This window comes from Meleagris gallopavo, chromosome 28 (genome assembly GCF_905368555.1).
Source record: "Meleagris gallopavo chromosome 28, MGAL_WU_HG_1.1, whole genome shotgun sequence".
Taxonomy (NCBI): domain Eukaryota; kingdom Metazoa; phylum Chordata; class Aves; order Galliformes; family Phasianidae; genus Meleagris; species Meleagris gallopavo.
In genome coordinates, this window is record NC_139431.1 from 665,778 (window position 1) to 685,408 (window position 19,631).

General features: G+C 55.2%; 1 protein-coding gene across 13 annotated transcripts in view; it reads right to left on the reverse strand.

Annotated features, from left to right (window-relative positions):
• Window positions 1-3,068: 3,068 nt before the first annotated feature.
• Window positions 3,069-19,631, reverse strand: part of PPP1R12B (protein phosphatase 1 regulatory subunit 12B) — an 85,923-nt gene continuing 69,360 nt past the window's right edge. For 3 of the 13 annotated variants that reach the window (XM_085210425.1, XM_085210430.1, XM_085210431.1), the window contains 7 exons: window positions 16,327-16,343; window positions 15,773-15,917; window positions 15,190-15,294; window positions 14,863-14,916; window positions 14,094-14,144; window positions 9,092-9,271; window positions 3,069-5,799 (listed from right to left, as the gene is read on the reverse strand). In XM_085210425.1, the coding sequence (XP_085066551.1) occupies window positions 9,137-9,271; window positions 14,094-14,144; window positions 14,863-14,916; window positions 15,190-15,294; window positions 15,773-15,917; window positions 16,327-16,343 (507 nt within the window). In that variant the 3' untranslated portion in view covers window positions 3,069-5,799; window positions 9,092-9,136. Of the gene's footprint in view, window positions 5,800-9,091; window positions 9,272-11,439; window positions 13,361-13,716; window positions 13,776-14,093; window positions 14,145-14,862; window positions 14,917-15,189; window positions 15,295-15,772; window positions 15,918-16,326; window positions 16,344-19,631 lie in introns of those variants that run through there. The other 10 variants (XM_085210426.1, XM_085210432.1, XR_014879933.1 and 7 more) reach the window with 9 other exon arrangements.

Consider the following 19,631-nt stretch of genomic DNA (forward strand, 5'->3'; position numbering starts at 1 on the left):
GCTTTGTGCTTGCTGCTCTGCTTTGCTTTCCTGCACCCCAGGCCTTGTGGCAAAGGTCCTGGAGAGAGGAGCTCCTTGGAACGTCCTCAGCACGCAGAGTTTGGCACTGTTAGGCTATGAAAGAGACGGGCATTTGGGTGAGCAAGCTTGCAGCGGAGAAGCAGAGCTTCAGGGTGCAGTGGGGAAGCCCCAGGCACTGGGATGCTGCCAGGGGTCTACACCTGGTGTCTTGATGCCAGCACCCCAAGCCCAGGTATGGTGTGCCAAAGCTGGGCTCCCCCTGGGGCCATTGGATGCTTCGGCACTGCACCCCCCCCCCCCTGCTGGAGGCAGGGAAGAGATGGGGAACTCGGTGGTGAGGGACAGTGGAGCTCTGGGGATGCAACCCCAGTGGGGGACACCTGCATCCTTGCCGTGGTTCGGGGTTCTGATAGCCACAACCATGGTGTGCTGGTGGGGAGCGCCCTGCCCTGAGCTGGGGCTGGGACTGGAGTCCCCAGACTGCTGTCCCACCCCTGGGGTCCATGTGCTGGGGCTGGGAGCCGTGGTTCCCTGGCTTTGACTCATTTCTTGTCCTGTGTCAGGGTGTGAGCACAGCTGTGCACAGGCTGTGTAGTGAAGGGAGGAGAAATCTCGGGGTGGCTTCAGTGAATGGGAGTGTGGGGCAGCAGCAGGAATCCCTCAGCCCAGACCCAGAGCCCCAGTGTTCCATTGGAAGCAGCAGAGGAGCACATGCTGTGCACACACACACACACACCCCTGTGCCCCCCCACCATGCCCCATGCACCCCCCTGCCCGCTCCCCATCCCTGCTGCACTTTGCAATTTCCATTTGGACTCTTTATGCTTCAGGGCGGGGGGGGAACTCTGACTTTAATACATGATACGTCTTTCTTTATTTTTAATTTTAATAATAATAATTAAAAAAAAAAAAAGGGACAAACTACCAACCTACAAAAGCCATCTGTGCTGCCTCTGCCCCCCCAGCTGTGTGTAGGTGTCTGTATGGAGACGTCCATCGCTGTACAAACCACGAGCAGTGCATGAGCCCAGCATGGCCCGGCCGTGCCCGAGCAGAGCAGTGCGGGCGACGGACAAAACTCATCGCCTGAGTGCTCCCCCCCTTCCAAAAAGATGAAATAAAATAAAACAAAATCGTGCAAAAGAAGAAAATAGGCCAAGAAGCACCGCATGCCTGCAGCCCGCGGAGGGCGAGCGCTGCCAGCCGTGCCCTCCATGTGCGTCTCTCGTCCCCGTGTTTGTCGCGTTGTCCCATCGTGGCTTCGGTGTTCTGTGTCGCGTTGGCGCGTTTCACATCACTGCAACTTTAGAAGCCATATCAGACCGCAGCGCCCCGGGGGTCCCGCGTGGCCGCCAGCCCCGGCTGTGGGGCTCAGAGCTGCGGGGGGCGGGCGGTGAAACCAGGGGTGTCCTGCAGTGACATCTGTGCTGTGTTGGAGATGGCGGTGGGAAGGTGTTGGGGAGCAGTTCTGGGCTCTGCTGTGTCTGTTTGGGGGCTGCTCCCACCTCTCCCTCTCCCTCTCCCTCTCCCTCTTCCCTCTCCCTTCCCTTCCCTTCCCTTCCCTTCCCTTCCCTTCCCTTTCCCTTTCCCTTCCCTTCCCTTCCCTTCCCTTCCCTTCCCTTCCCTTCCCTTCCCTTCCCTTCCCTTCCCTTCCCTTCCCTTCCCTTCCCTTCCCTTCCCTTCCCTTCCCTTCCCTTCCCTTCCCTTCCCTTCCCTTCCCTTCCCTTCCGTTCCTTCCTCCTGCTCCTCCTCCTCTCCTCTCTCTCCCTTTTCTCTCTCCTCTTTCCTCTCCCTCTCCCTCTCGCAGTGACACCAGCGCCATCCTCCTGGGGACAGAAGTGAGGCCACACAGCTCTGCCTTCGTGCCCCATAACCGTGAGGATGAAGCCCCATCCCATCCCCATCCCCATCCCCCCCGCCCCCCCCGCCCGCCCCCGCAGCGCTCGGATCCGGCAGGAAGCTGCTTTTAAAGCCCCTTCCCCTCGTGTGGACTCTGTCGTTCCCGTCTCTGATCGTTCAATGGTTATTTTGTAATGATATCTGTCTCCTTATTAAAGAAACAGCTGAAAGGAGCCCTGCTGCCCTGCTGGTTTTGCTGCTGGGGGTGAAGTTCCGGGGACACGTGAGGGCATTTCAGAGCTCAGCTTTCGGCTTCACCAACTCGAAGAATCACAATTTGAGTTGGAAGGGGCCATTAAAGGCCACTCAGTGGCAATGCAACCCCTGGGGATCTGCAGCGACGGGGCAGCACCGCCTCTGCGTGCAGCCCTCATCCCATCTCACACCGCTGCTGTGCTCCGTCCCCTTCCTTCTCACAGCCCCTTCGGGCACTGCTCTCAGGAGGGCTTCCATCCCTTTTGCAGCTCTCACCTGGGGGTGTCAGCTCCCAGGCAGCAGCGATGGGCTGAGATGCGAGGAGATGGGCTGAGATGTGAGGAGATGGGCTGAGATGCGAGGAGATGGGCTGAGATGTGAGGAGATGGGCTGAGATGCGAGGAGATGGGCTGAGATGTGAGGAGATGGGCTGAGATGCAAGGAGATGGGCTGAGATGTAAGGAGATGGGCTGAGATGTGAGGAGATGGGCTGAGATGTGAGGAGATGGGCTGAGATGTAAGGAGATGGGCTGAGATGTGAGGAGATGGGCTGAGATGCAAGGAGATGGGCTGAGATGTGAGGAGATGGGCTGAGATGTGAGGAGATGGGCTGAGATGTAAGGAGATGGGCTGAGATGTGAGGAGATGGGCTGAGATGCGAGGAGATGGGCTGAGATGTGAGGAGATGGGCTGAGATGTAAGGAGATGGGCTGAGATGTGAGGAGATGGGCTGAGATGTAAGGAGATGGGCTGAGATGTGAGGAGATGGACTGAGATGTGAGGAGATGGGCTGAGATGTGAGGAGATGGGCTGAGATGTGAGGAGATGGGCTGAGATGTGAGGAGATGGGCTGAGATGTGAGGAGATGGGCTGAGGTGTGAGGAGATGGGCTGAGATGTGAGGAGATGGACCCACCCCTCCCCGGCCCCAGAAAGTTGGACTCAAAGACACAATTTCTATTTTATCAACTCTTATTTTATTTATTTATAAATACTGTTGTGTTTACAAGCATCATAGATGTGAATATTATTCCCAAACTTTCAAACACATAATACTTATAATACTATATAACAACAACCAGTAAAACAAATCATTCATCTCAGGGTTTGAAAGGCCACTCAAAGTTGCATAAAAATACATTCTCTCCCCATCTGGAACGCCAGTCCTGCTTCCTCCAGAAGTTATTTACAAAGAGCCACCATCAAACTCGCAGCCACAACAGGGTTCACCCCAAGCAATAAAAACGAATTCACCCCAAGCACTGCTTAGAAAAAAAGCCCCGTGTTCTCCAAAGGAGGCACGTCTGACAAACTCTCTGCTTCAAGGAGGGAGCAGCGTTAAAATCCGCTTCCTTTGCTCTTCGTGCCCAGCGCAGAGCACGGAATCCCACCCACCACCTCCCCGCTGCTTCATGCAGACGCACCCGAAGCGCTCCTCGCCCGCTGGGTTTGTGCCACGGTCAGCACGGGGCGCTCGGGGCTGGGAGCGCAGAGGGGCAGCAGTGCCGCATCCTGCAGCGCTTGGGCTCTGCGCCCTTCACGTAACGGCTCCTCGTGGGCGGAGTGCAGCGGGAGCCTCGGGAGGAAGGGGCACAGTGTTGGTGCAGATGATGTCAGGTCGGGCTGAGCCTTCTCCCAGCAGCCGGGAGCTCGGGCTGTCCCTGCCCACGGACCGGGATTGGGACAGGGCAACGCTGCTGAGCCAAGCCGGGGTGAGGGTGGGAGAGAACATGGAGATGCAGCAGAGCTCACAGAGCGCACCGAGGGGGAGCGGCGTGCAGGGAAAGCATGGAGCGGAGCTCAGGGCTTAAAGCTGTTCCATAAAGCAGGGATACGCGAAGCAGTAATACTGTCTGCCCGGTGTGGGCAGAGCTCTGCGGGAGCCCCGGTGATGCCAAAGTGCTTCTCCTCCTCCCCAAAGCACAGCAGCAGAGAACGGCCGCGCTGCACCGGAGAATGGTGCAGAGAGGAACAGTGGGAGCTGTGCTGAGCTGCCCTAAGCCCAGCCAGAGGTGGGATGGGAGGGTGGGAGGGGAAAATGGAGAATTAGAAAGAATTAGAAAGAATTAGAAAGAAAAATGGAGAATTAGAAAGAAAAAAAGCCCCCAGGGAGAGGAAAACGCACAGGTGATAACCAGCAGGAGGCTCCAAGAAGCCCAGGACAGACAGATGAATTTTTACCCTGTTGAGCAAACTTAGGAGTTGTACTCATGTTCAAGTATCCATCTGCATCTCAGCACAGAGCCACACACCTGCAGCCAACAGAGCTGCCGTGCACGGCGTGATGCCACTCCGAGCACGAGGAGCCCATGGCACAAAGTGAGAGATGGAGGGACAAAGGCAATGAGGGGGGGAGGATGAGGGAGAGGGGCTGCACACTGCGAGGAGAGCAGTCTGGTATGGGAGCTCAGCAGGTCAGCATGCAGTACATGCAGGAGTCACTGCCTGAATGCCCACAGAGAGAACAATTTCAAACTGTTCTGAGTCCGTACAACACTAAAGAGGGTTGGGTTGGTTTTTTTTTGTTGTTTTGTTTTTTGTTTTTTGAGGTTTCCTTCAAGGCTGAGGCGGACTGCAAACTTCTGATGGATGAAAAGACTCTGATGCAGCTCCCAGCATTGCCACACAGCTCCCACCCCCCGCACAGCACCCCTGGGCACCTGGAGCACAGCTACTGCAGCTCCATGCCCAGTGCCCCAAAACCCACCTGCGAGGAGCTGTGCCACCAGGGATGGGGCTGCTCAGGGCTCGTTGCCCTCCTCATTTCCATTCCCCAGAAACAAAACCGTGCAGCGGTTCAGTTGGTCAGCCTGATGCTGAAAAGCCATCGCAGGACCTGAAATATCTGCCCAGGCTCCTCTGCAGGGCTCTGCTCGATGGCAGCCGTCCCACACCAACACACCACACCAGGCTTCTCCTTCAGAAAGTTTGGCAAACGTCTGCAATACCATCCTGAGAACAGCGGTCCGGGTGCAGGTACCAGGTGCTGCTGAGTGCAGTGAGCTTGGCAGGAGCCCCGGGGGTTTGCAGCACGGCACCCCATCACCAGCTGCACAGGAGGGGCACTTACCCACCGGATCTGCAATCTTACGTTAAATAAAAACCAGCCAGGTCTCTGTGCAAAGCAGCCGTCCCCACCTGCTGAAGGAATCAGCTCTGCTGCCATTCCTCGTAGCATCACATTTTAACCAAAGTCCCACATTGCACATGGGCTGATGCGTGTCCACAGAATCCTGGCCCACGGTCACATCTTCCACCTACAAAGCGCACGGAGGTGCTGCACCAGCTCTGTGGGCATCACTTTGCACAGCAGAGCTCCCTCCTGCACACCGTGGGCTGCTGGAAGGAGAAGTTTTGGCAGCTCAGCACCACTCCACATCCTCCTCTTCTCCCTTGAGCCAAATGTCCGAGATAGCACAACATGCTGAAATTAAAACAGAATGGCCGGGGTGTGCACTGTGGGGGGAAGGGCAGAAAGGGAACGTCCAGCCGAGGGCAGGGAGGAGTGATGCTGATCCCATGGCTGTAATGCTGCTGTGCGTGGGGCAGGAGGAAGGGGCAGGGCTCAGCAGTGCCCCCCCCCCCGCAGCTCGGCTCCCTACTTGGAGAGTTTGCTGATGACACGAATGAGTGCCCCGTTTTCGTCCTTCAGCCTTTGATTGTCCGATTTCAGCTCCGTCAGTATCTGCACAAACACAAAGAGGGCTGGGGTTACAGCAGGGCTGGGGGCTCAGCTCGGCTCCTCACACAGCAAAGCCCCCAGGAAAGCGGTGCCACAGAGCTCGGTTGGGCCGCAGCTGGGACCATTTCTGAGCCCTTTCATCCAAACCCACTCCCACAGGGCCGGGCAGAACAGAAAGCTACTAAGGCAGCTTTTTCCTGTGTCCATTTTCCCATTTGTCCAGGCCTGAAACGTTTTCTGCCTTGGACTTCTAACTCAGGACGGGGCTGAGATCTTTAGAGCTGATCTTTAGAACAAAGCATCTCTTTGGGATCACACAACATTTAATGTCAGTGCTCACATCGTGGTCCCACAGAACATCCCGGAGAGCTGCACGGTGCTCACAGCTGAGTGACTGCAGCAGGGAAAAACCACAGACCTCCAATTAAACAGAGATGGAAAAAAAACCACCAACAGGCCCTTCCCAGCACCTCCTCCTGGCAAACAAGCTCTGACCCCCCTGCTTCTCACACTGCAGACCCTCAGGGAGCAGCTCTGGGGACGGGGCTGCCAGGCAGGAGGAGCAGGACAGCACTGGTGCTGCGTGTCTGGGGGTCACAGTGCAGCTGGAGGTGGCACAAAGCACACAGCGAGCTGAGCGCTGACTCACCTGTGTCAGTGCAGACCTTGGAGGAATTCCCCTGAAATGAAATCCCCACTGCAGAGCTGCTCTGCCTTCTCCCCCCTGGTGCTGGAGCCCTGGCTCTGCCTGGCGGCTCCACCCCAGATGCACTGCTCTGCGTCCCTGCACAGCACGGCTGTGCTCCTGCAGCCCCATCCCCTGTGCTGGGCTTCCCAAAGGAAGAGGTAACAGGGCTGCACCCCGCGACACAGCGGCCATTGGAACAGATGCTGTGGCTCATCACGGAATGATGCCAAATAGCAGGCAGTGCCCAACACCGAGTGCCCAGGAATGGTGAGAAGGACAAAGTGTTTGTGCTCTCACTCTGCACTTCCATTCCCTCCCAGAGATTCATACTCACTCTCTGAAGGAGCAGTGATGCTTTGGCACAGGCTGCCAGAGGTCACTGCGCTCAGACACTGTGGGCACTGAGGAGATGGCAGTGGGCACAGCGTGGTGGGGCTGGGGATCTCAGAGGTCTTAATGACTCCATGGTTCTGAGCTCAGCACTGAGCACACTGCCTCCATGTCCACAGCAATCGAGGGCTGAGCCGTCTGCTGAGGGCTGCACACAGCCCCCATCCCCTCTCTGTCGCTGCCTGGGGTGGCTCTGCAGCATCCACCCCCATTTCACAGCTTACCGCTGCTGGCTGTGCTTTACAAAAACACTTCAGCGCAACTTTGGTGATTTACTGGAGCGGGAGGAAGGGAACAACGTGCTTCTTGAAGCTTCCTGGCTGTTGCTTGACTCCATCAGTTTCCAGTGAAGCTTTCTGGAAGCCACACATCAGCCTTGCAAAGTGCAGTCCCTCTCGAGCAGAGGGCACTCCTGCCTTCACTGCAAACCAGGCTCAAGCCTCACAAAATAAACAGCACGTGAAGCAGGGCAGGTATTGCAGGGGTCTGAGCAATGATGCTCTGTAAATGTCTGTTAGAATGGCACAGGACAGGGCCAGGAGGGCTCAGCCCACACGGCCCCACGATGCTGATGTGCAGCATCAGCACAGAGCGAGCTGCGAGCTGAGCTGTGTGCACTGCGACACACAGAAGGTGACACTGCAGAAATGATGTGGATTTCGGAAAATGAGATTCTCTGTGAAGTGCCACTGCAGTAAATCTGTCAGTTGAGAACAGTGACATGGCTGTACAGCTGTGATGTCCAAGGACAGCAAGGAGAGCAGCTGACAGACAGCAGCAGCATCCCGTGCTGGACCTAAGAGAAGAGCTGAGGAAACCCAGCGGAGCGCAGGGACGCAGCGCTGCTCCCAGCAGACAGCACTCAGCCTGCAAGCAAGCGGGGAGTGAGCATCCATCAGCACACAGCCTGCAACGGGACGGCACTGGGAGCGATGGGGAGGTGGAGCTGCAATTATTTCCTAACAGAAGAAGAGAGACAGGTGGCTTGAAGTCGGTGAAACATCGCTGCTTTGAGGCTACGAGAACAAGGGGGGCAGGGACAGGCATGGGGCTACTCCTGTGGATTCAAAGCAGGCGGGTGGGGAGATCATTCCCTCTGACCCACAACACAAAGCAGCCACCTGCAGCCAGAGCAGATCGTGGGCTCTGGCACTGAGGCTCGGGGAAGGGAAGCCCCAATTCCCCCGGTTAGTTTGTTTCTATGGTTAATCATCTCTGATATAATTTGTGTGCTAAGAATAGACTTTTTCATACCTCAGTGCCACTTCCATCCCACTAGAGCACAGTGGTTCTTTTTTTCCTTTAGGAAAAAATAGCTCTGTCTGTGGGGACCCAAATACCCCTACTAACCCGCAGAAGATGTGCAGGACCCAACGGAGGGAGGAGGCACAGCTTTATGTGAGCACTGAGGCAATGGAGCAGCAGGAAAGGATGCAGTCTAACCGTGTGATGTGAGGGTGCAGCTCCCCAAGGCTCACAGCCCCATTTCTCTGCAGTGATCCCAGCACACAGGGAGCACACAGCACACAGCGGGTCGGCTCTGCTCACACCGTCCTGCAGGAGGGCAGCACGGATGCTGCAGTGCTGAGCTCACACCAACACCTTCCACTGCTTCACGCGAGGGAAGGAGCTTGTTTTCATTGCTTAAGAAAACAAGACAAAGTGCTGAAGACTGATCGGTTTGGGACTTTCTTGAAATCACCTTCCTCTCTAAAATGCGCATTTTTCATGACGCCCCTGGAAATTCATTAATCATTCATGGTGACTGCATAATGCTTGCTGTGTGCCAGCATCCCGCTGAACCAAGCCTGACGACACCTTGATCAGACACACAGACACACGGCACAGACCACACCTGCTGCGGGCTCAGCGATGGGAAGGGGCTCCGCCACCGCCCCAACGGCAGCCGGGCTGCCGAGCCACAGGGAAGCACCCGAGCTCCCACCCCTCGGTGCCACTCATCTGCTGCTGTGCCGGGGTGCGGCGGGTCCTATTGCTCTTCTGGGCAAGGAGAGAGCAGCCCCCCTGCTGCGGGCTGTTAGCGGGACGGCGGAGGTCAGCAGCTGCCAAGCAGAGCGGAGTCAGCAGAACCGAGCACACGGTGCAGGGAAGCCCTGCCAGGTGAGCAGCATGCCGGCGCTTGCAGACCGTCGGCCGCATGCAGCCTGGAGCCCCAGCCAGCCAGGGGAGAGCTCGGCCACGGGAGCGGAGACCTGCCTGGAGGATGGAGGAGGGAGGCGAGATGAGCCGGATGGCAAATGGCTACAGCTCCTCTGATTCGGAGGGCTTGGCAGGCAGTGAGAGCCTGGCCACAACCCGCGTCAGAGCCCTGTTCTCGGCCAGCAGCTGCTCGTTCATCTGCCTCAGAGTGTGAATCTGTTTGAGCTGGTGGAGGTTCTGCAGAGAGGGACAGGAGGGGACGGGAAGATACGGAGAGAACACACCGTGGAGACAAAAGGGCACAGAAAGGTGAATTTAGTCCACAAGGGGTAAAAGAATAGAGAGAAAAAGAAAAGACAAATGAGTAGCGGTGAGTGCCGGGTGGGCAGCAGCTCATGGAAAGCCCTCCAGCACACTGACAGCATCAGGGGAGCCTGCCCTTCCCCCAGGGACCCCCAAAGCCTTTAGAATGGTCCTAAGTAAGTGAAGTTCCCACCCAAAGCAGGATGGTCCTTATGGGTGATTTTCTAATGACCCATAATGAGCTCCACCAGACACGGCTGTGGGCGTGTGAATCACTATGAGAACCATCACGCTGTCCCACTGCCACCGTGGGCACTGGGGGCACTGGGAGCACTGGGAGCACTGCTGGCACCTGAGAGCTTCTGTGCCGCTCCTCCCATGCATCTCTGAACACTGAAGCAGCTGCACAGCAGTGAGCAGAGCTGCAGCGGAGCCTCTGGAGGGCCCAGAGCTGAGCCATGGTCACAGCCTGCTGACAGCCCTCACCCTTGGCACCCAATGGGCTCTTGGCTCTGCTCCCCAAAGCTGTGGGGTGGGTGTGGGTTTTTCCAAATAACCCAGCCCAAATTCAACTCTTCTTTACCACGAGGCTCAGCCTCCAGAGGAGAAAAGTTAAGAACTGAAAGCACTCGTTTTAATGACAGGAGCTTGAATGAGAACAGCCTGAGGAGGAGGCAGACAGAACACAGTGCTGCTCAGTACAGAACCCACGAGCACAGAACAGGGCAGGAATCAGCGCCCAGGAGGGGTGGGCACAGCCACACTGCGGCACTGAGACACGACGTGGAAGCACAGGGGAAGGCAGAGCAGAAAGCCGTGCAGACATCACTGCTGCTCACACAAGGAGGATGAGTTCCCAGCAACACTACGGCAAAATGGATCGACAGCAACACTGTGAATGGACGCCAGGAGGTGTGAGGGCTGAGCACTGCCTCCTGCACTGCATCCCCCTCTGGGGTGGGGGGCAGGAAGGGAAGCACCCTCCAAAGGAGGGATTTTGGCTTCAAGAGACAAATCCCAGCCCAAGGCAAAGTGCTCCCCCATCCCTCCTGCAGCCTCCCCACACACCTGTGTGTGTAGGGATGGAGGAGATGAAGGGGCTGTGGGGAGCTCCCTCCTGCCGTGCCATCAGCAGGAAGGGTCCCAAGGCAGCACTACCTGCAAAAAGACATCATCCTTAGCCAGGGCAGTGTTGGCACAGCTGTGAGACGAAGAACTTCCACCTGATGTGCATGGAGCTGCTGGAGCTCCCCACAGAACTGCTGCGTGCAGGGATGTTCTGTTCAAGGGCTCAGTGCTGCACAGAAGCATTTTGGGCAGCCAGCAGTGCAGCCCCAGCTGCCCCTACGCACCACCTTTGCTCCTCAGGAAGGAATGGAGAGCGTGTCCAAAAGCCTCACAACGCCAACGGAAGGGATGCAGAGCAGGAAAGGATGGGGCTTGAGCCCAGCTGGCGGTGCAACCGCTCCTGCATCCAAGGGAGCACAGCTCCTGCTGCCTGGCCTTCACCTGCACTGCTCTGACATCGGACAGACAGACAGCTCGGGGGACAGACACCCTCCCCATCCCCACATCCCAGCCAGCACCACCTGCCCCACTGCGCCGGCTGGACAGACAGACATCACTGTGTCCACCCTGCACCCAGGAGCTGCTGGTTGGACCGCAAGGGCCGTTTCTTCCTGCGGTATCACAGTTTATAAATGCTCTCTGTTTTATTACAGCTGAGCATCTGGCTGGCAGAAAATGGCCAACATATGTAAAACGCAGTGCGTGCTTCGTGGGGTGGAAAGGATTGTGATCACTTTAGAGACCATCTTCACTTCCCACGCCAGCAGAGCACGAACTGCAGCACAGTGTGAGCAGACGCAGCTCAGCCTCAGCACGCTGTGCAGCTGGGAAAGGATCACCTATGCAGAGATGTGTGTGTGCTGCAGGTCGGATGCCTTCCTATTTATCATGCTCAAAGACAGCGAGCGAAGGCTGAGAGCTGGGCTGAAGCCAAAGGCAAAGACCAGAATGTGGATGATCCTGCTGTGATTGCTTATCACTCTGCTTGATTCTTGGCTTACAGAAAGCAGGCTCCTCGGTTCAGCTGTACTTGCCTTCAATTAAAGGGCTTTGTGCCTGCAACACTCAGGGAAATCAGGATGCCCAAAGCATGCACAATGTACCAAGCCAGGAGGTGCGGTGCTGCTTCAGAGTAAAGAAGCTTCTGTGACCTTCAAGGAAAATTGCTGTGTTAAGTTGGGACCTCAGGCACTTGGCATTGAAATCAGTTCAGCGCAAATGCTAATTTTCTTTCTCCTTCCTCAGCCAAGTTGCTGTACCTCCAGTCAAACCCTGCAGTCACTCAGGAAAATGCCGTATTGCTGTGTCACCTTCCCAAGGGCTGCAGGAGCCCCTCCAGCACCACGGAGCTCCCTGCCATCACCAGTTTCACCATGCTCCTCTCCACTTCTTGGCAGCTTCACCAGCAGCAGCTGAACTTATGGAAGGAACAAAGCTTGTAACCTCAACCTTGGGCTGAACTACACAGCATTGCTGTCACAGCAACCCAGGACCTTCCTGTGACATTTCTGTGCCTCCTCTTCCTGTGGGAGCCAGCTGCTCCCACACTGCTCTGGACTCAGTGCCAGCCAAAGAGCAAACAGCTGCAGGTGAGCCCTGAGGGACTGGTTCCATTCAGACTGCTGGGAAGAATCCCAGTGACTGCAGCATGACTCAGAAACCAACGCCATGGCATGGTTGGGTATTCCCCTTACTGCTCTCCACTTTATAGGAAACTGGTGGATTTGCTTGAATTGCTCTTTGTGATGCTGCTCAATAGCTATTCAATTAGCAAAAGTAGCAGGAATGCAAGCATAGCCAGTACTAAGAGATTTGTTTTCCTGGCACTACTGACACAGTAGGGATTAATACAGATGTTTTGCAGAGGTTATCTCATTCTACACAAGCACAGCTGGGCTGAATCCTGCTTTAAGACGTGATGTCAGTGGATGTGGAAAGTCTGCTTTCCTTATGGACTTTCATTGTGAGAGCCTTCACACTTGTTTGTATGTCACAGCACAGTCAGGTGCTCATCACATGCTCGAGTCTTTGCAAAGTCTGGTGGGGTGGAAACACAGCAGCGCCTCAGAAGAGACACTTTCACATTTCACATCTATTTATTCCACTAACAAAAGGCTGTTTGGGTCTGCAGAAAGAGGCAGCATCACTCCCAAGGAGCTGAGCTTGTTCTCAGGCAGACCAGGGGCTGCTGTAGCCATGTGCTGCCTCCTGCATGGCCAGCACTTCAGGGTAACACAGGAACACATCAGACTTCACGTGGTGCTTTTCCCACAGCACCTTCTCAGCTTCCATCCACCTGCAGCTCCCGGCTCCCCCAGCCAGAGAAGCTGTGTCTGTGTCCAGCAGTCCCTGCAGGCATCTTCTCTCATTAATTGCTTTCTGAACCAATAGAAGTGTTCAAAACCAACAGGCCACTAGAGGACACCAATTTGTCTTTTTACTCCATGGACTGAGCTGGTTTGTGGAGAGATCTACAGAGCTAAAGCAACGCCACGGAGCGCTCCTGCCTGCGTTTTCTCTTGGAGGCTGCATTTCTGTAATGATGGGAAAGTCCCTCTGGAGTTCAAGGTTGCCACTTGCTGAGAGGAGGAAGGATTTGGAATCCAGGCACATTCAGCCCTTTGTCGCTCCCCTTTGAGCACATCCACATTCATTTTGTCCTCTTTGAAAGACCAAGAGAGCCTTTACAGCGAGACTCCACCAAATTGTTCTGAGACGTATTGCAGCAGAAGATGCAGCAAAAGCCAATATATCCTTTCAAAGGTGTGTGCCTGGTAAAGATATGAAGCTTGAAATAGAAGCACAGAGTTGGAACCTCCTCGAGGGTGGCAGGAAATCATTTCCATCAGTGCACCGCTGACATCCCCAGGTCCTGCCTTGTCAAAGCGACGCGGTCCCACCTGGATCCTCCTCAGAGGGAAGGGAAGCACAGCACACAGGACGCAGAGGGCCATTCTGTGAGTACAAGCATTCAAGTGCAGCATAAAATGATGGAACGCTGCAGAATCATTGTGAAGCTGCAGGTGCACCCAGGTGGCAAACACTGCATCGGGCACCGCAGAGCTCCCTGCCAGCCGCAGGGCTCCGTCCCAGCAGTGCCACGAGAGGGGAAGGCAGGGAGCAGTCGGTGGGAGGGCTGGGAACAGCAAGCCATGCTGGACTTGGGAGCAAATTCCTCTTTGCTGAGATCCATTCCAGCCTGGCTTACTGACGCAGCCTTCCACAAACATGCTGGAGGACAGAAATGCAATCACTGTGTGCTCTGTGCTGGCCAGTGCGCGTGATCTCAAAAGCCAGCTTTGTCTTCTTACCCATCTGGAGGGAGCCACAACGGCCTCGCCTGGGCTGCAGACTATTCAGCAAACTGAAACTCACGGATGCCACAGAAGGTTAGTCTCAGAAAGCATTTGGGGAGAATAGCCTTCACAGTTCTCAGGGCAAACAACGTAACAAGTAGAACATATGGTGCGATTCGATGGATGCCAACAGAGCGGCTTTAACACTACTCCATGTTTGGAGAACACAGCCATTAGAGCAAGGCCTGGATGCACAAAGGAAGGCACTCAGAGGTAAGAGGAGTCCCTTCCCATGTATATCTTTAATATCCTATTCCTGGGTGGCAGTCCCAACAGACATTAATACAAAGCATCAAAATTAGAACAGACAGAGGGAATAGATTATTCCCTACCTTCATCTCCTCCTCCATTTCAGAGAGTTTCCGCTCCAGGGCTCGCTTCTCCTGTTTACAGGGATTCATAACAGAGACGGTCACAGGTGTTTACAAGAAAAACAAAGCATATTTTCTTTTAAAGAAAAGCAAAAGTCTTGCATTTCTATAGGAGCAATCACCAAAAAGCACCCCAAAGCACAGCCAGGAGCTGACCAGATGGGCACGGCAGCAGGTGATGTGCTGGGGTCATTTTGGTCCTACATGTGAGGTGGAGCACAGCTCTCCTCAGCTCAATTCCAACCTGACTTCAGGGTCAGTTAAGACTCAGCCAGACACCACAAACTCAGCTTAACTTCTTGCAACAAATCCGACTGCTTGGTTAGGAGGAAGGAGCGTTCAATCAATCAGATTTCAAGAGTAATCACAAGGATGGACACCCAGCCAGCGCTTTGTCTTGTTTCTCCCTCCCTCCTGAAAGTTTTTATTTATAAGGATCAATAACATTTTAAAGCATAATGGACTGACAGCCCTGCAGGACCATGCAATACAATCTGCTGCTCTGTAGCTTCCTATAATGAAAGAAGGAAGTCAGAACACGGCTGGTCTGCAAAGAGAGCAGAAAAGTCTCAGGCACAAAAAGGTCAGAACACAATTATAGCTGCGCACTGCTCTGCAAGGCAAAAATATAACTTATCTTTTAATTAACACTTTCCTTCCAGAAATTAGTATGCCCTGTAGAGTAGCACAAGGCAAAGATCAGAACCCAGAAGAAAGCAGACACACATACCCTTTTCTCCATCTCCAGCATGCTAGACCGGTCAGAAGTTTTCTCCTGTTTCTGCTATGTAAATTAAAAATAGAAAGCTATTAAAACGGAGAGGCATTCACACGATGCTGCACAAAGGCCTGGACAGCCCACAGATGCACTTGCCCAGAGAAGCAGCAATCCTTAGAGAATCACACACACCACACTGCTTTCTGTGCAATGTAACACGAGTCTCCCCTGCAGAGGCTTCCCTCCTGAGCACTGCATCCCCTCCCACACTGGGGATGTGTTGGCATGGCACGGGGCAGCGCTCGCTTTGCCCAGCAGAGGAGCAGCTTTTGGCCTTACCTGGGCTGCCTTTTCCAACTTGGATTTGATGTCAGCCAGCTCGAGCTGCGCTTCTTGCAGTTTTGACTTCAGCTTTTGATTTTCAGACAGGGCGCTTTCGTACAACTGAAATACACAGCGTTTCAATTAACAGGGCTGCTCTTCAGCCACTGTGCTCCAAACAGACACTTTTCATACGGCCTTTGCGTCAGTACCAGATGTGCACACACACCTGGCAGCCCGTGTTGCTGATTTCAAGGATCACATTGAAAGCTTCAGAGCTTTTAGAGCAAATAATTCCGGAGTGCCATAGCAGCAAAAATGATTCAGCTGGGTGTGCAAGCTGTGGCCATGCCGGTGGTATTCAAGGTTAGCCTTTCTTCTCCTTTACAAATCCCTCCCCCATCTCTCCTGCCCGATCCCTCACTCCCTGTCCCCAGGGTGTCCCTTCACCCCCTGTCCTGTTTTAACCCTCTGTAGGACTGATGCACTTGACAACAGTGAGCATCATTCCCAAAGGCAACGGAAACAGACCACGTTCCAAAGACAGTTGGTGCAGCTTCCAAGGTGCAGCCAGTGACCACATTACATACAGAAACCCCACCTTCTTATAGTCCCTGTTGCTCTCCTCTTCTGCCCTGCTGCTCAGGGCTGCTAGGCGGTTCTCCCTGCGGCTGTAGGCACTGGAGCGGCTGGAGGCACGGTCACTGTAGGAGTCACTGGTGGCAGGGGCTGTAGCTGCTTCCAACCTGCAAGGCAAAGATGCAGCACTGTGGAGCAGCTGCAGTGCAGGGAATGCCGGTGTGACACAAGGGCGGGCAGTGCTCTGTGCTGAACCAGCTGGGAACAGCCCAGCGCTTATCAGCCCAAAGCCACTGGGCAGCAACGTCCCACGCGCTGCTGGGATCCCCGTCTTCATGGTGGGAATGGGCTCCATTCAACGGGATGTCAAAGGGTTTTGATTTGCACGAGCAAAAGAGGAAAGCAGAGTGGCCCAACAGCTGAGCTGAGAACCCACTGGTCAGAGCCAGGGACAGCTCGTGCCATTGCTGTGAAGGATGGGGAACCCCCAGAGCTGAGCAAAGATGGGACATAGAAAAAAATCTTAAATCTAAAATATTAGATCGGAAAAAAAACCCTGAGAAACAAAGTTCTTACCTGGAAAGTCGTTCATGCTGAAGGAAAGAGGGGAAAAAAGAAGAAAAAAAGGGAGTTAATGACCAGGAGAACTAACAGTGCAGCCCCAGCAGCACATTGCTCCCACCCCAGCACACACAGCCTGCACCCAAACTGCGATCCACCGACTGCTGCAGAGCCTTCTCAACTGCTTCTGCTTCTCTGAAGCATTTCAGATTTCATTTCCTTCACAAACCCAAAACCTACAGAACCTTGGCTTTTAAATCCTCGTGTCCAGAGCTGAAGCCCATTCCTGGGCCCCAAACTCATCTCTTGTTTCCCTTTCACATCAAATAGCCGTGCTGGCTTTGATCGCTGCCCTGTGTGTGTGGGTGAGTGATGAACGGCCCCCGACACAGAGCTGTGAGCACAATGAACATCTGAAAACCACAAACCTTTTCTCCACGGCCAAATACCTGCGAGGAAGGAGAGCTTTACAGGGCGAGAGGAGCTCAGCAGGAGCTGCGGGGGGGGCTGAGGAGCTCACAGCCCCACAGAGCCTGGGGCACATCGGGCTCTTCCTTCCCCACCTGCATTCCCATCGCAGCAGAGCAATTCCCAGCTCTGCCTTCGCTGCAGCCGCTCTTACAGCACACTGACCTGGGCCAGAGGGGATTACAGGAGTTTTGCTTGGCGCTGCCGCGTCCTGCGGGGCCAACTGTGGTAAACCACAGCTCTTAGAGCAGTTCCCTGCACCGGGCAGTTTTCTCCTACAAATGCCAAAGTCGAACAGAACAGCACGGGTTCCTGTGGGATGCACTGCTCCCATCGCCTGCTTCCCCCGTGAGCTCCTCTGTGCATTGGTGCATGAGCACAATGAGGTCTGTGCTCAGCCTGCCCCACAGCAGGAACACAACAACACGGCAGGTATTGCAAGTCATCACATTTCCAATTCCTCCAACCCCAACACAACCCCCGTCTTGTGAAAGAAACCACCCCATACAGCCCTCTGTCACAGGACGTGGTGCCTCGGCCAGCACAAAGGAACTGAACCAAAGCTGAAGCCTCACAGCTGGAGAGCACATTCAGCTGGAGCTGCTAAATCCAAAGCCCAAACCCTGCTGTCAATTAGCATGTCCTCCCCAGGGCTGTGCCTGCAGGGGCTCCATCAGGCTGAGCTCAGGGCTGCAGCAGAACCACGGCAGCAGTTCCAGCCCTGTGCTACAGCCTGAACCTCCCGAGCTGGAAGGGACCCACAGGGAACTGCATCCTTCCCCAGCCTTCCACCTGCAGCCGCCTCTGCATGGTGCTGCAGTGAAGTGGTGTTTCTGAGACAAAGATGATACCATATAAAGGCCGGGTCTGGAGAGCAGAGGCTGAACAGAACTCTGCAGCCACTGCTGGCAACAGCCCCGCTGTGATGGAATCACAAACCAGCTTCCATCAGAGCTCCTCCACTCGCTATTACCTTCAGGGAAGGAAGGGATATCTATTTTGTGTTAGATCAGTTTCTGTCCCAGCCTCTTCTTGAGGTCTGCACGCAGGCTATGCTGGTACCCCAAGGACCAGCTTACTCTGTCCTGCTTTTAAAACGATGACAGAAGAGAGGAGCCATCTCCACCAGGACCAGCTCCCTTCCAGCCCAGCCCTGCCCCGCATTCGGCCACAGCACCCTCAGAAACCTCCAGCTGCAGCTGGGCTGCCCTCCCTGCAATCACTGCTTCTCTGCTCAAACAACCAAATGCCACTGAAACGTCAGCAGCATCACCTGCTGTGCAGCATGAGGGAGCAGTGCAGTGCATGCCCTGAGCTCAGGGGCACAGCCTCAGCCTCCAGCGCTGCCTGAAGGAGCAGAGGGCAGCAGCAGCAGCAGCCGAGCCCACCACACAGACCCTCCTGGATGAACCCCACACGGCCTGGTAGGGTTAAAGCAGTGCTGAGAATCAGCCGTCCCAACTCTGCGAATGCACCATTGTATTTTTCACGTTTTTTTTTTTTTCCCCTGGCAAACGTGGAGCTGCGCCGTCAGCATCGTCCCCGAGCACTGCATTTCCCCAGGGATCCGAGGCTCCACGAGAGCCAGCAGCAGCCACGGGAACACGGGGCTGTGCCATGAGCCCTCCCCAGCTAAACAGGGTCAGGACGGGGGGAGGAGGGCCCCGGGGAGCAGCACGGCTGCCCTGGTTCTGAAAGCAGCGTGCAGCCAGGCAGGACCTGCAGCCCGGGACGTGAGCGCTGATGGCTGTTAAAGGAAAACTTCGACACGCAGAGCAGCGCTGCGGGGAGCGCTGCCAGGTTTCTGGTCAGCATCAGTGCTCGGAGCTCTCGCAGCAGGAGGATGGGAGTGGGGTTTGCACCTGCACCCCGACCTACAGCCACACGCCTCAGGTCGCATCCTTCCTCCTGGCTGTGGGACAGCAGCACGGTGCTGGGGTGGCACAGCCTGGCTATTGCTGCCAGTTCCCCTGGGCTGGGTAGAGCTGGCTGAACGCCACAGGGCTGCAGAACACAGGGCATGGGAGCAAACAGCATCGTGGAATCATGCAGTGGTTTGGGTCGGAAGGGACCTTAGCATCGTTTAGTTCCAACCCCCTGCTCCAGGCAGGGACGCCTCACACCGGGTTGCTCCAAGCTGATGCTGCACAGCGCAGGAACGCTGCAGGGTTTGGGTTTTGGATGGAGGAAAGCAGGAGTTTTCCCTTCAAAACACACAAACTCTCACAGCTGTTTGAAGTTCAGTACGGTAAAATTAAAACCAAATTCCTTGCAGAAGGTTTGGCTGAAATGAAGCCCTGAAATGCTGCGCCAAGAGGGGCTCAGCCCTTCTGCCAAGGCAGACGCTGCCCCATTGCTTCCAGATGCATTCTTCTGCTGCTCAGACCTGACCCAACACAGGCAGAAAAAGTCCACTATTTACATTTCCACTCCCCAAAAAAAGATGCTGTTGGAAAATTTCATGCTTCTTTATCTCCCATTGGCCAACCTCGGGAAAGTCTGCACTATTTTAAGATAGCTTCCAAGGAATTTATTTTGGCGTTTTGTTTCAGGGATCTGATCACCCCATGATCAACCACCACTTTGCAGGATCCCAGGTCACAGCCACTGCCCCACTGCCCCCCCAACCCACACACAAAGCCCCAAGAACTCCTCCAACAGTGCTGGCAGCCATCCTCCTGCTAAGCCCCACGGATTGAGGGCTCACAGTTCTTCCTGTGATGCGCACAATGCTGCAGCACTGGGGCTGTCTGCTCCCACCCCACTGCAGGTTTGCTACTCTGCTGCACGGCTGCTGCAGAAGGATCAGCTCCTGTGCACGGCGTGCAGCTGGAAGGGAGCGTGGGGCTGCA